Source organism: Erithacus rubecula (assembly GCF_903797595.1).
Source record: "Erithacus rubecula genome assembly, chromosome: 24".
In the NCBI taxonomy this organism is placed as follows: domain Eukaryota; kingdom Metazoa; phylum Chordata; class Aves; order Passeriformes; family Muscicapidae; genus Erithacus; species Erithacus rubecula.
In genome coordinates, this window is record NC_136676.1 from 4390020 (window position 1) to 4403590 (window position 13571).

General features: G+C 51.5%; 3 protein-coding genes across 8 annotated transcripts in view; 1 reads left to right on the forward strand and 2 right to left on the reverse strand.

Annotated features, from left to right (window-relative positions):
• Positions 1–36: 36 nt before the first annotated feature.
• Positions 37–2638, reverse strand: CCDC27 (coiled-coil domain containing 27). 2 transcript variants are annotated; one of them, XM_079326004.1, is made up of 6 exons: positions 2505–2638; positions 1601–1731; positions 1394–1468; positions 935–1147; positions 373–477; positions 37–257 (listed from the first exon to the last, which is right to left on the reverse strand). In XM_079326004.1, the coding sequence occupies exons 1-6, from the start codon at positions 2605–2607 to the stop codon at positions 129–131; spliced, it is 756 nt and encodes a 251-aa protein (XP_079182130.1). In that variant the 5' UTR covers positions 2608–2638; the 3' UTR covers positions 37–128. The 2 variants fall into 2 exon arrangements, with proteins under 2 accessions (XP_079182130.1, XP_079182131.1); XM_079326005.1 differs by lacking the exon at positions 373–477.
• Positions 1674–10071, forward strand: LOC306811892 (myo-inositol 2-dehydrogenase-like). Of its 2 annotated transcripts, none has more exons than XM_079325989.1 (9): positions 1674–1801; positions 3715–4233; positions 5102–5172; positions 5574–5682; positions 5816–5946; positions 6344–6451; positions 7349–7467; positions 8234–8390; positions 8848–10071. In XM_079325989.1, the coding sequence occupies exons 1-9, from the start codon at positions 1725–1727 to the stop codon at positions 8994–8996; spliced, it is 1440 nt and encodes a 479-aa protein (XP_079182115.1). In that variant the 5' UTR covers positions 1674–1724; the 3' UTR covers positions 8997–10071. The 2 variants fall into 2 exon arrangements, with proteins under 2 accessions (XP_079182115.1, XP_079182114.1); XM_079325988.1 differs by lacking the exon at positions 1674–1801 and adding an exon at positions 2630–2908.
• A 115-nt stretch (positions 10072–10186) lies between these two features.
• The window catches only part of TP73 (tumor protein p73), a 31979-nt gene continuing 28594 nt past the window's right edge, over positions 10187–13571 (reverse strand). For 3 of the 4 annotated variants that reach the window (XM_079325978.1, XM_079325980.1, XM_079325979.1), the window contains exon 14: positions 10187–12421. In XM_079325978.1, coding sequence (XP_079182104.1) covers positions 12101–12421 — 321 coding nt within the window. In that variant the 3' untranslated portion in view covers positions 10187–12100. The remainder of the gene's footprint in view (positions 12422–13571) is intronic. The other variant, XM_079325981.1, reaches the window with a different exon arrangement.

A 13571-nucleotide genomic window follows, 5' to 3' on the forward strand; every position in this document is an offset into this window, starting at 1 on the left:
ACAATACAAATACAAAAAATACTCCCACAGAATTTGGTGTCAGTAAAATGACTTTAATTTATTGTAAGGCACTAGCTCCAAGCTGGGAACTCAGAGCCTGAGGCTGGTGATGGGTTCAGGCTCAGACATTAGACCTTTTCTGTCCTGATGGTGCTCCTTCTCTTTCCTGTGGTTGGTGATTCCTTCCAGCTGTCACTGCTCTGCTGTGCCACCTTGCTACCCTTCTTCACCTTCCGCTGGGACTCGTGAATGATTTTCTGAAAATCAGCGATATGTGAAGAGCTGGGAGTGCTGAGAGCAGCACTGCAAAGTGTTCTCTTAGCTCAGCAGTCCCTTCCTGGCTGCTGGAAGCTGTTTGGAAGAGCCACATACCTGCATTGCCTCCAGCACCTCATTGTCTGTGAGCTCTGCCACGGGGTCCAGGCTGCCCTCTGCACTGAACACAGCCTGGATTACTTTGTTTCGATACCTTTCAAACTTTGGATAAAAGAGGAGAGCAAGTGGTTCAGTCTTTATGTGCAATTTCTTGGCATTTGCATGGATTTACAGAGACTGTGCTGTCAGGCTTGGGCAGAGGACTAGGAAATGATGATGTGGGAAGTGTTTATGTAAAATTACAGGCAGTTTGGCCTGCACTGAAATTGCAGTGGTAATTCTGTAGCTTTAGGTGGGCCAAGGCTTTTCACTCAGCACCAGGCACATCTGCCTGCAGGGGATGGCTTTAAGGTAGTTCTTGTTACTTTGGGTCTGGAAGGATGTTAAAAATCTTGTGATATAACTGATCTGAACTCAAGGGTTTCTAGTATTTGAGGTCTGTTTTCTTTTTAAGTGGCTCAAGAACTGCCTGCTCCCCACTAGGGAACAAATGGACTGAGATTCCCAAGTGTGTCCCAAGAGGGAGACAGGTCTCTGAGGTGAGAGAGGCCACACTTACCTTGCTGCTGATGTGCTCCAGTGCCACTCTGGTTTGCAGCTCCTTGTGCTGCAGTGCCTCAACCTGGCTCTGCATCTCCTTCTGGGCCCGTTTCTGTGTCAGGAGTTGGAGGCGGGTGGTCACAACCTCGGCCCGCAGCTGGCTGATTGTCTCCTGTAACTCACTGATGAGCTTCTTCTGCTCAGCCAGCTGGGATTCCTGCTCTCTAACAACCTGGGAAGATACAGGAATTCAGCTGTCACTGAGGGGAAGAGAGTGAACAAGTCTGGCCTCATTTTCCCACTATTTCATTCAAATGTTTCCAAAGCAGAATTGATGGACAACCTCACTGGTAGCTGTTACTATTTGGTGTTTTCTCTAAAAGTTGGAGTTTTATATGCCAAACTTCACCAGCCCTGAAACCAGCCCAGTGAAGCAGAAAATACCAGACTTTTCTGTAGAGGCTTTGCACAAATTCACCTGTTGAAGGTTGTTCTCCTCCTCCATTATCATTGTAATTTCTTCCTGCCTCTGTTCTTCTGTCAGGGTGCGGAACTGGAAGGAGAATATTTTACACTTCAGTTTCTCAGCTACAGGTGCCTATGAGAGAGGGACATGTTGCAAAATCCCAAATTGCCAGCTGCCATATCTCCTGCCAGCCATGGCCACCACACTCTTGGGCCATACCTTGTCATGCATAGCTTGGAGCTGGACTTCTCGCTCTCTGAGCTGCTTCTGGAGCAAATCCTTCTCAGATCTAATTCTCCGAAGCTCAGATTCTTGGATCTCCATCCGTCTTTGCAAGGAAGAGATGGCACCTGTAAAGTGGGAGAGTACTCTGTTAGCAAAGCAAATCTCTGCTGAATGCTCTGTGGCTGCTTTTTTCAAGTGAGCATAAGCAAAGCTACTGTGGGGACAGTCTGGGAACAGACTTGGGTCACATTAATGCTGCAGCCACTGTGATTCTGGATGATAATGTGGTTTGTGGTGCTTTGCTGGGATGTGGGTTTGTACAGCCTGGAGAGGAAAGGTGGTTTCACTTCAGGCTGACCTAATTGTGGCCTTCCAGTACCACAAGGAGACAATAAAGATAAACTGTTTACAAGGGTCTGGAGTGACAGGACAAGGAGGAATGGCTTCACACTGAAAGAGAACAGGGTTAGATGGAATATTAGGAAAAATTCTTCCCCGTGAGAGTGGTGATGCCCTGGCACAGGGTGCCCAGAGAAGCTGTGGCTGCCCCTGGATCCCTGGAAGTGTCCAAGGCCAGGCTGGACAGGGCTTTGACCGACCTGGGATAGTGGAAGGTGTCCCTGCCCATGTCGGAGGATGGGACTGGGTGACCTTTATGGTCCCTCCATCCCAAACCATTCTGTGATTCCATGTGTATTAAAAATCCAGCTTTGCCCTGCTCTGCCACTCCGCTCAGGCATTTCTCTGCTGGGTTTTTCTCATCTTCTTCACTTCCACGGAGAGAAAGAAACTGTTTTCAAAACAAGCGGCTTCTCAGTCTGTGAGCACCATTCCCAAGGTGAAAGGAGTGGAATTGAATGAGACCTAGGCAGGTAGAGGTGCGCTCCTCCCGCGGTACCTCTGGCCATGTTGTGGTCATCCTTGGCTTTCCACAACTCCTGCCGGAGCCGTCCCATGGTTTCGGTGAGCGCCGGTTCCTGCGAGCCGCTCTCGGCTTCCATGGCCCGGGGCTGGAGCCGGAGCGGGGCCGCTGCCCGGTAACGGCGTGAGGCGGGCGGGCTTTCCGCTTCCGAGTCAGCGGCGCCGGGCCATGGGGCGGAGGAGGAAGACGCTGCACGACTACGCTGCCGAGTTCTCGGAGCTGTCGGTGCGCCGGGAGCCGGCGGGGCCGAGCCCGGCCGGCTCCGTGGAGACGCTGTTCTGCACGCCGTGCCAGCTGCCGCTGAGGGTGCGCCGCGACCGCATCCTGGAGCACCTCAGCTCGGGCCGCCACTGCCGCAACCGCCGGCAGCTGGGGCTGCGGTGAGGGAGCCAGCGCGGCTGGGGCTCAGCCGGCCCTTCCCTGCCTCACCCAGCGCGGCTGGGGCTCAGCCGGCCCTTCCCTGCCTCACCCAGCGCGGCTGGGGCTCAGCCGGCCCTTTTCTGCCTCACCCAGCGCGGCTGGGGCTCAGCCGGCCCATCCCTGCCTCACCCAGCGCGGCTGGGGCTCAGCCGGCCCTTTTCTGCCTCACCCAGCGCGGCTGGGGCTCATCCACCCCATCTCGGGCTCACCCAGCCCTTCCCTGCCTCGCCCGTCTCATCTCGGGCTCACCCGGCCCTTCACTGCCTCATAAACCGCTGCTTGGGCTCATCCATCTCATCTCGGGCTCACCCAGCCCTTCCCTGCCTCACACGCCCCATCTCAGTGTCTGTGGCAGTGTCCATCCCTCTGTGCTGGTCTCTGCTGAGTCCCCTCGAGTGCCGTGTCCAGTTCTGTCCCTCACTATAAAAGAGACATTGAGTGTGTCCAGAGAGGGACGTGGAGCTGGGAAGGGTCTGGGAGTCAGTCCTGTGAGGAGTGGCTGAGGGAGCTGCAAGTGGCACTTAGTGCTGTGGTTTAGTTGACAAAGGTTTGCCCTGATGATCTTGGAGGTTGTGTCCAACCATAGTGATTAATTATCTGTCTCACCTTATCCTACTCAGGAAGCATTTGGACAACATTCTCAGACATCTGATGGCATTTTTGGGGTGTTGTTATGCAAGGTGTTCTTAAGAGTTGGATTTGATGGTCCTTGTGGGTCTCTTCCAGCTCAGGATATTCTCTTATTCTCTGATCTCTGTCTCCTCAGCTCTGCAGGTCCTGACTCCAGCCTGAGCCTGCCCCTGCCAGTGGACGTGCCCTCCCTCCTGTCCCATCCCTCCTTCCTCATCACCACTGGATCCAGCACTGGCTGCAGCATGGTGCCCTCTCCGCCCTCCTGCCACAAGCTGCTGGTTCCTCACCACCCCATCCCTGCTGCACGCAGGGATGACCCAACGCCCTCCACCTCAGCCAGCCACCCCTCACCACTGGCCACCTTCCACACCAGGATTGCACCTCTTGGCCAAAGCGGGCCTGCTCCTGATGCCTGCAGCAGCCTGACACCCCCCTCATGTCACGGCGACAGCATCATTGGCCTGGTGCTCTTTGGTGCAGGGCTTGTGAGCAAAGCCTTGTTGCACAGCCTGGTGAAGGAGACAGGCTGCTGCCTGCTGTACGTGGTGGAGGATCAGCCAGAGGAGCTGGAACGTGCCTTTGGCACCGAGGTCCCTGCTGGCACCAGGGTGCTGCAGCAGCAGGATGCTGCCATTGCACTCGGCGATCCACGGTACTGACAGCCAGGGTGCTGTGTGCCTGCTCCCTGCAGGGATCCACACAATCCCTGCCTTCCCTTCTGGGAAACTGGAGCAGCCCCAGACTCTTCCTCTGGCTGTACATGTGGGAGTGAGGGGCCTTTTGTCACCTACCCATGGAGTCTCTGAGGAGCTTAACTGGGTTTACAAACCCAGATTAATGAAAACTTGGAGGTGTTTAGTTACAGCCAGTTTTGTTAAGAAATACTGAAAAAAAAAAGGTTTTCTTCCATTCCCACAGAACAATGGTAAATGAAACCTCTGCTGCCTGCCAGTTTTCCTGTCTCAGTTGGCTGAGTTTGGTGGCTCTTGGAGCTCTGAGATGAGTGAGGGTTGGTGTAAATAGGGAGGATTGGGATGTTTGGCTTTATAGTTGAACTGAACAACTGTAAGATCTCTTAAGTGCTTTTACTGTCAGGTCTAAAATATGGCAGGAGCAAAAGGCAGAGCTATTAGGAAAGGCTGATTTGATACTAGAAAGTAAAGAATCACAGGAAGATAAGATGCATAGATCAGCCTCTCTACCACATAAATACTTTAGATTTCTCTTTGTGTGTTAACTGACAGGATTAAAATCCTATTTAAAAGAAACCTTTAAAATACTTTCTCCTTGAAGATGCAGGAAAAGCAGTGCAATTCCTTTGTGCCACTTTTGATTCTAAGCTATGTGTGTCACTATATTTCATCCTTGGAGCAGGCACTGAATTCCTTCTATAACCCAGCTGGCTTTTCCAGAGCAATGGGATTTTAGTTTTTTTTAACTGTAACCAAATAGAGATTTTGAGTATTGTTTGATCTAGTGAAAATCTTGTCCTCACTGAAGATCTCTCTTGATTCCTGCAGAGTCTCTGGAGCCATTATTTGTTCCCCACCTGACAAAGCCCCTGAGATGGTAAGAGATGCCTTACGAGCAGGTAAGAGGAGCACATTCAGCTTTTCCCTGTGCCTGTTGATGTCTGAGTGTTCTTGTGTTTCAACAGCACTTTGGAGCTGTGCAGACTCTCTAACTGTGAATCAAAGTGACTGAGATCCCTGCTGATGTTAATAGCTGGACATCAGTGGGATTTGTGCTGTGCTGGTCCCAGTATGACTGAGCAGTGACTCACCCTAAAATCCCACCAGGACTCACAGAAAAGTTGTCACCAAAACAGTCCCTCTCCTGGGGTCTGGGACAGCTGAAAGCACAGCAGGCAGGCAGAAGGGAGTAAATGCCATCAAAACCTCAAATGTAGTGAGCTGTGTACATTACTGCAAGGTCAAGGTGTTTTGTGCAGCTGTGTCTCCCCTGAGCCCGTGGGTGTCCTGTTTTGCACAGGTAAAGGTGTGTTCTGCGAGGGGCTGCTCAGCTTGGACAGACAGACAGCAGGAACCTGTTTTGATGAGGCTGACAGGTGTGGGAGGCCACTCCTGTGTGGGTTCTACAAGTAAGACCAGTGGTTTTCCTGTGATTTATCCTTGATAAAATCCCATGTCTGGAAGCAGCACTGATTCCTCAGGCTTTCCTGACTTTGTCCTGAGATCAGCTGGGTTTCTCCTCATTCCTGTTTTCCCTGGAAGGCGCTTTGACCCAGCCCTGCAGTTCTTGTACAAGAAGGTGTGGGACAGCCAGGCCCTGGGCAGGATCCACAGGATATCCACCACCAGCAGCCTCTATCCAGCAGCCTCTCTGAGCCTGCTGAAAGCCTCAGGTACAGCAGGTTCCTGCTGAAGAGTCTGGGCTTGACTCAGAGTCATGGGATGGTTTGGGTGGGAAAGGACCTTTAAGCTCATCTGTTTCACCCCCTGCCATGGACAGAGACACATTAACAAAACCAGGTTGATCCAAAATCTGTCCAGCCTGGCCTGGAATTGTCTCTGTGTTCTGTGAGAATTCCCCTGGGTTTGTTTAGCTTTAAAATCCATGGAGGGGAGTGTTTTTTGAGGAGTGTTTTCTTCATCAAACTTCATTTCTGTGCATTTTTTTGTCCCTTTAGTATTGATTTCTTCACTGGGGGAGTTCTTTGTACCATCTTGTGCAGCTCAGAAATATGCATTGGCTGTGGGTTTCAGTATGGAGACCTTAACACCCAGTTTTGGTTCTTCCAGGTGGAATTTTTTACAATGCTGCTGTGCATGACATAGATATTATCAGTTTGTTGTTGGGAGAGAATGTGCCAGATACAGTATTTTCCCTGGGCCATGCCTTCTGTGAAGGTAAGAATGAATCTTTTGATGGTTTATTGGGTACCTCTGGACTTCAGTGTTAAAACTGGGAAGAAAGAAGGAAGGAGAGCATGATAGCCATGACAATTGTTCCATCATGGAGCAGTTGAATAAACAGGCTGGTGAAACAGAAGGCAGGTTCCCCTGGGGTATTTGGTGAAGATCTCTGAATCTGGTCAATCTCCTGCTGATGTGAAGCAGTTGCAGTGGAGTTATCACTGACCATTACTCTGCAGGACACTAGGTTTGGAAGCAGAGTGCAGAAAATACTGAGGAGAGGTTTGTGCTCACAAAAGTGTCAATGAAATGTTCATTCTCTGCTTTCTCTGACCCTTCCAGCACAAAGTTGTGTGTTTGCTCTGGGTGATGTTAGGCTGATGTGCATGCTCTGGGTTACCACATTCATTTAAATGAACTATGAATGGTGGAATCTGCCATTTTTGAAATGGAAATACAGAGTTTTAATTAAAGTAATTGCAGCAGCTTCCAAGCTTGGCTGGCTGGGGTGAGGAGAGGCAGGATGCAACAGTCTCCTCCATGGCACAGCATTGAAATGCAGCAAACAAGAGCCCTCCAGGAGGGTTCTGTGCCCTCTGCCTCACTCCAGCAACATGCTGGAAGTTGCCTGATCCTGGAAGCACAGGTGGGTGCCCTCATTAGAGAACTGCAGGCTGGGAAGGTGGAGTTGGGCCTGGGGCTGTGTTCCTGCAGAACTGCCTGTGTTCCATTAGGAATGCTGGTGAAGCAGCTGGAGTGCTGACACCAGTCCATCCTGTGGGAAGGTGTCAGGAAGCCAGTGTCACCTCCCAAAGGAAGAAGAGCAGTTTATAGCTGTAGAAGGTGCTGGTTTGCTGTTCCTGGGGTGAGCCAGACCTGTTTTGTCCCCAGACATGGCCTCCCTGGGGGATGTGGACACAGCCACCATCAGCATGAAGTTCCCCAGTGGAGCCATTGTCACCCTGGACATCAGCCAGCACTGCACCAGGAGCTGTGACCAGCGGCTGGAGGTGGGTCCTGCTGCTCAGTCAAGTCTGTTTGGACTCCACAGCCCAGCACAATTTTTCCCCTCTTGAGTGTGCCTGCAGCACATTTCCCAAAACCCCTCTGTGTCAGTCACAGAATCACTGGAAAAGACCTCCAGGATCATCAAATCCAACCTGTGATCAATCCCCACCTTGTCTCCCAGAGCAGAGCTCTGAGTGCCACATCTGTTTGTTGGGCTGTTGCCTCAGCAGCAGTGGCACTTGTCCTTTTTCAGTCTACAATCCACTTTCTCTTTTCTCACCCAAATTTTCCCTCTGTTCCATGCATTCTGTGATGTTCTGAGCTGCATGAATGATACCAGAGCAGGAATGGTGTCAGCTCTCCTGAGGCTGAAATTGTGCAGATTTCCTTTGTCCTTTCCAGGGTGGTTTCAGCTGTGTAGCAGGAGTCCATCATATGAAAGGGGAAGAAAAGTGTAAATTCCTAGTCATGAATAATTACAGCTAGGGGGGCTGGTCTTGGGGAGGAATTGCTGTTAAACACTTAGAAAAGAGGCTTTGCTCAGGTGAGGTATCACACAAGTGGAAGCCACTGTACTCCAGCACATCCATGGTGTTTCTGTTGTGTCTGAGCCATGCCAGGGCTGGGGCAGGTGTGACTCCTCATTTCAGAACCTACTTTTGTCTTGGTTTTACAAACCAGGGCTTCTCTAACCTGGCCAGGTGTGTGAGATTCTAAGTGTGATAACTGAAAAATGTTCTTTCTTCCCTGTTTTGCTCCTTCCCTCAGGTTCATGGGTCTCAAGGCACATTAAGGGTGGACAACCAGAACCCCCTGGGCATCACAGAGCATGGGACTTCTGTGTCCATCTGTCCCCAGACCCAAGCTGAGCGCTACAGAGACGCATACAGGGAGCTCCTGCAGCACTTCCTGAGAGCCCTGAAAGGTGGGATGAGCCTTAAATTGATGGCTGGTGCTGCTTTGGGTTGGATTTGTCATGGGATGCACTGTGTCAGGTCATGGCCATGGGTGGGGGATGATGATCTGAAACTCTGTGCTGGGAGGAAAGGAGAGTTGGGAGGGGAAATTGCCTTGGACCTTACTGTCCTTTGTGATGAAAGTAGCTGTTTGTAGGAGACCTTTGCCTGGGCTCCTGCCTGTCCAGAAGTGATAAAAATCACAGAATCATGGAGTGGGTTGGGTAGGAAGAGGCTTTGAAGATCATCTAGTCCAAGCAATTTTTGTTCAACAGTATTTTGGTTGTTGTGGCTGCGTTGACAGGGCAGGAGGAGGGGGCTGAAATGTTTTAAATCCTGTAGCCCCAGCACCAGGAGCTGCTGTGGTAAGCTCTGTGTTCAGTAGGGACCACAGGTTCCATCCAGTGCTTTGTTCCTGTCCCCCAGGCCAGGAGCCCCCCATGGTCACCAAGGAGCAGTTCCTCTGGGTGATGCAGGTGGCTGCAGCAGCTGAGCAGTCCTGGAGGAACAGATCTGCTGTGGACCTTCTCAGCAGTGCCACACATCCAGCTGGAGCCAAGGCTGAGCTGGTGTGACACTCAGCTGGGACACTGGGAGGACTTCAGTGGCTTCAACAGAAGCCTGGATGGCAGTTTTGGTGTTCCTGCTGGGAATGCCCAGCAGACAGAGGCACTTCTGAACCAGGAGCACTCAGTGCTGGGGCAGTGCAGGGTTCCTACCACATCAGCCAGAGCCTGCAAGAAATTCCCTGTGGTTTCATCCAGGTGGCTTCTCCTCCTGGAGAGTGCTGCTGCCCACAGAGCTGTTTTCCTGGGAGAAGAGAGATGCTCCTCAGGCCAAGCAGGGTGGTGTGGGACCAACAATAGCTGGGATAAAGGAGAAGTCTCCCCTTGGAGAGGGAACAGCCACTGCCTGCCTGGAGAAGTCACAAGCAGGTGCCTTCCCAGCAGTGCCAAGGTGAGGTGATGTAATGCTCAAAAAACAGGAGCATCTGGTCTGTGAGTGTGTTTAGATTGGAAATATGGAAGAAATTCTTCTCTTTGAGGGTAGTGAGGGGCTGGAATGGATATTCCAGAGAAGCTGTGGCTGCCCCATCCCTGGGAGTGTTCAAGGCCAGGTTGGGCAGGGCTTGGGATATTGGAAGGTGTCTCTGCCCATGGCAGGGGATGGGATGAGCTTTATAGTTCTTTACAAACAAACCAGTCTGGGATTCTGTGATCCTGTTTGGGACACAGACCCCAGCAGCAGACAGAACCACAGGCCAGTCAGTGTCTGCCAGGAGCTTTGGACCTTTGTCCTGTGTGCTTCTCACTATTCCTGTCTGGCTGTCACATGCCAGTTTTCAAGATCATTTGAAACTCTTTTTTTGTATTTTTATTGAATTACAACAACTTTCTTGAGTTCTTCCATTTCAAGGCATTAGTTTATAAACTTCTTGCAAGAACCTTTAGTTCAATCAATTTCCAATTCCTACCTATGGAATATATACTCCTAAAACTAGAAATAGTGATAATATTTGTGTTCTCTCTGGAAAATTGTTTTTAACAGTGTAATTTTTTCAAGCTCAGAAAAACTGTGTCTTAATGCTTGTTCTCCATTCACTATTTTTTAGCCATTTTATTGAGAAAAAAAAGTTTTATGTATCCAGAAGCTGGTTTTTTGCCTCTCTGTACTTGATGTAGCAGTTTAGTTCTCAATGGTGGGTTTCTTTTTTGCTTCAGGCCCTTTCAAGTCCTGCAGGTGATGGTGAAGGTTTACTCTGGTTTAAGAGGACACCTTCTGTCCAATTTTAATTTCCAGATTCAGCAATTCCCACATGTGCTTTTATTGTGTTACCAAAAGGAAAAAAAAAAACAAAACAACCCACAAAAAAACATACATACAACTCAAAACAAAAGAGAAACCACAGCTATAAAAATAACACATTTTCCAAAGATAACATTACAAAAAATACAATTCCTACCACAGAGTGATCCAGTAATACTGCCAGGAACAGCCCCAGGAACGCTGGAAATGTGAGTGGTTGTTGCAAAAGCCTTAAAGCATTAAAGTGCTTTGCTGAGCTGTTTCCTGGGGACACAGATTCACTGCCAGCCCCCCAGGGGTGTGAGGGCTGGGATGGCCTCAGGGATGGTGACTGCACCTGCAGCTCAGCAGAGGGACAGGAGGGACAGGAGGCCACCTGTGTGTGCTGAAGGAGCTGCTGTGGGACACCCAGACAGGGCCTTGGGGGAGGGTCCCTGGCCCAGGGCTGTGGTCACACTCCTGTCCCCCTTGGAGAGGGAACAGCCACTGCCTGCCTGCAGGAGAAGTCACATCTCAGCTGAGCCCTGGTGGGGCTTGAGCTCTTCTGCTCTTGCTTTGAGGGTTCAGGGGTTTGGGAAGGGTATCCAGCCCCTTCCCCAGCCTGGGGGTGATGGGAAGCAGGTGCAGGATTGCCTTGGGAGGCCTCCAGAGGGAGAGTGCAGCAGTGGGAATGTGCTGGGTGGCATCTTCTCTCTGCAGGTTCCCTCAGGCTGCCCAAAATCTCGAGTGACCCAGGGCTGAGGGGGCAGATGCAGCAGCTCCCTGCCCCCCTTGCACAGCTCCTGTGACTTCCAGTGCCTTTCCAAGACCTGTTGTGGGACACTGCTTTCCCAAATGTGTAGGGAAGAAACATTCAGGGAACGAACACACCAATTTGTGTCCCTGCTTTCTGTGAAGGTTTTTTTGCCCTGTCTGAATCAACAGAAATTACAGATGGGAAAAATGATAAGGAACAGAAGAGAATTGGGAAGTCAGTCCATGCTGTGCTCCAGAAAGATGGAATTTACACCATGACATTCCAGCTTGTCAGGTCTGACCTGTCAGCCAAACTCCCTAAGGGAGCAGGGAAGGGTTATCCAGACCTCTGACTTCCCAGGACAATCACTGGCTTTCCCCCTCCTCCACAGCTGCATGCAAGAGATTCAGAGGAGGAAAAAAACTGAGTTTTGAATAGATAAGGCTGGAGACAGGATTCTCTGCATGTTTACATGCTACAACATGAAATTAATTTACTTGACACTGCAGTGTCTCAGGAGTCAGTATCAATTTTTTATAGCTTACATGAAAATAAATCTTTCCTTACAGCACAATGAGTTTACTGTATGTACATTGTGTTTATATACACCAACCTTTGAGTACAAGAACACATTGGTAATGGACAAACAGGGTCTGGCTCTACAGAGAGCTGAGGGAAGGGATGCATTTGGCAGTCCATGGAAAAGCAGGATGTGGCTTCACACCAGTCCCTGCTGCTGCCTGCACAGGTCAGGGCTGAGTCCCCAGGTCAGTGGCAAAGCCCTCTCAGTTTGGGACACCACGGGGAACACGGACAATGAGCAGGGATGAGAAAAACGAGCTGTCCTTACACTGCTGGATGCAGGGATGCTCCAGGAAAACACAAACCAGACAGTGCCTCCTGTGCCACGGGCAGGCAGAAACCCTGCTCCAGCTACTGAGCTGGCTCGGCTGCCTTCCTCCTTTTCTCCCTCCTCCTCACCTCCCCAGGGCAGGCACCTCCCGCCTGGCTCAGGGCCTGCAGTTCCCCTGGACAACAAAATCAAACTTCTCCAGGTGCCCAAGCCGCAAATACATTTCAACGCGCTGGGGGGGTTTTACCACCCCGCCGGTGTCTCGCCGCCAGCTCCGCAGCCCCTCAGTTGATCTCTCCCTCCGTGAACTCCTCCTTGATGGACTGTTTGCGGGATTTGCAGTCCGGGAGGTCGAAGCCGAAGTCTGCCCAGTCGTCGGGGGCGGCGCGGTTGGGGATGGTGATGGTGTGGCGCACGCGGAAATGCACGGCCTCCATCACCCGCTGCCGCTGCAGCTCGCCCGAGCTGCCGATGGAGATGCTGGAGGCGTTGCTGCTGGAGCGGATCAGCTGCTGGGCGCCGTAGTCGTGGCTCTGCTTGAGCTCCTGCAGGCCCCGCCAGATGAGCATGCGGTACTGCTCCGGGATCTTCAGTGCTCCGAGGTCCTGCAAGGACAGCGCCGCAGAGATGTGGCTGGAGCAGCGGGAGAGAGCCCTGCGCATCCCCTGGGCACGTCTGGGGGACACTTGGGTGTGTAACAACAGAGCAAGGCTGGACCTCCCACCCTGGCCATGGGTGCATCATCCCCTGGGTTATTTCTCATTTGTCAACCGCAGCTTTGCAGTTATTTTTGTTATTTTGGGAGGGTTTCACATCAAACTGATGTGGAAACGGAAGGGATCATCCCCTTGAACACAGGTTGCAGAGCAGCGTGCGGAGCATCCTTGTGCCTGTGCACTTGGGAAAGCCCCAGCTCTGGTCCTGGCCCAGGAGGCTGGAGCAGCACCAGCCTCGAGCACTGAGGTGGGTGCCACCAGGAGACTGGGGACATGTGCCAGGACACACAGCAGCACAGGGGGAGCTGCCAGGGATCCGTGTTAATGCCACACAGAGACTCACGCGAGCGTTAACTGCAGCAGACAGCGAGTATGCAATTAGTAGCTACGAACGCCGAGTCACACACACAGCTCTGCCCTGACACAAGTTTTGGCCATTCCTAAACGTTTCCTTGGACAGCTGACAGATGACCAGGGAGTTAGTTCAGCAAATGGTCCAAAACCAGGCTCAGGTTACACAACTGGCCCCAGCCACCAGCGACAAATCATCACAGCTGCCAGGTAGGGACATGGCTACACCTGCCTGGGGCAAAATGGGGTCAAAACAGGGTTGGCAGGAGCTCTGTCTCAGCCTAAACACCAACTCCAGGATTTACAGGGCTTGCCACACCTTAAAGGGTTCAGGATTATTTTTTGTTTTCCTTTTTCTTGTTCCTCTGATGGGCTGGGGGAGCCCTGGCTCTGGTGCTGCCCCTGGTACCAGCACCACAGTGTGGCAGCAGCAGAGGGTGATGCTCTGGGCACACACAGGTATTGCCAGCATCCCCTCCACGCTTTTTCTGACAGCTTTTGCCTGACCTGGGCTATTTCATTCCAGATGTCCCTTAATAAAAATGCCTTGGGCTCAAATCCTTTGTTTCATCTTAAAGATTAGCAGGGGAAGAGGTGAGACCAGATTAAACCTCCCTGAAGTGCAGTGGGGTGTCCCTGCTGGTTCTGTGGGATTTGGGGTGTTCCACTGAGCACCTCAGCTGTGTTC

Excerpts from the sequence above, each read along its gene's own strand:
- LOC306811892 (XM_079325988.1), top strand. The coding sequence starts at position 2,697 with ATGGGGCGGAGGAGGAAGACGCTGCACGACTACGCTGCCGAGTTCTCG. Across the intron at positions 5,173-5,573 it reads AAGAGATGCCTTACGAGCAG|GTAAAGGTGTGTTCTGCGAG; the intron begins GTAAGAGGAGCA and ends TGTTTTGCACAG. Across the intron at positions 8,391-8,847 it reads CTTCCTGAGAGCCCTGAAAG|GCCAGGAGCCCCCCATGGTC; the intron begins GTGGGATGAGCC and ends CCTGTCCCCCAG.
- CCDC27 (XM_079326004.1), bottom strand. The coding sequence starts at position 2,607 with ATGGAAGCCGAGAGCGGCTCGCAGGAACCGGCGCTCACCGAAACCATG. Across the intron at positions 1,732-2,504 it reads TGACCACAACATGGCCAGAG|GTGCCATCTCTTCCTTGCAA; the intron begins GTACCGCGGGAG and ends CCCACTTTACAG. Across the intron at positions 478-934 it reads TGGAGCACATCAGCAGCAAG|TTTGAAAGGTATCGAAACAA; the intron begins GTAAGTGTGGCC and ends TTTTATCCAAAG.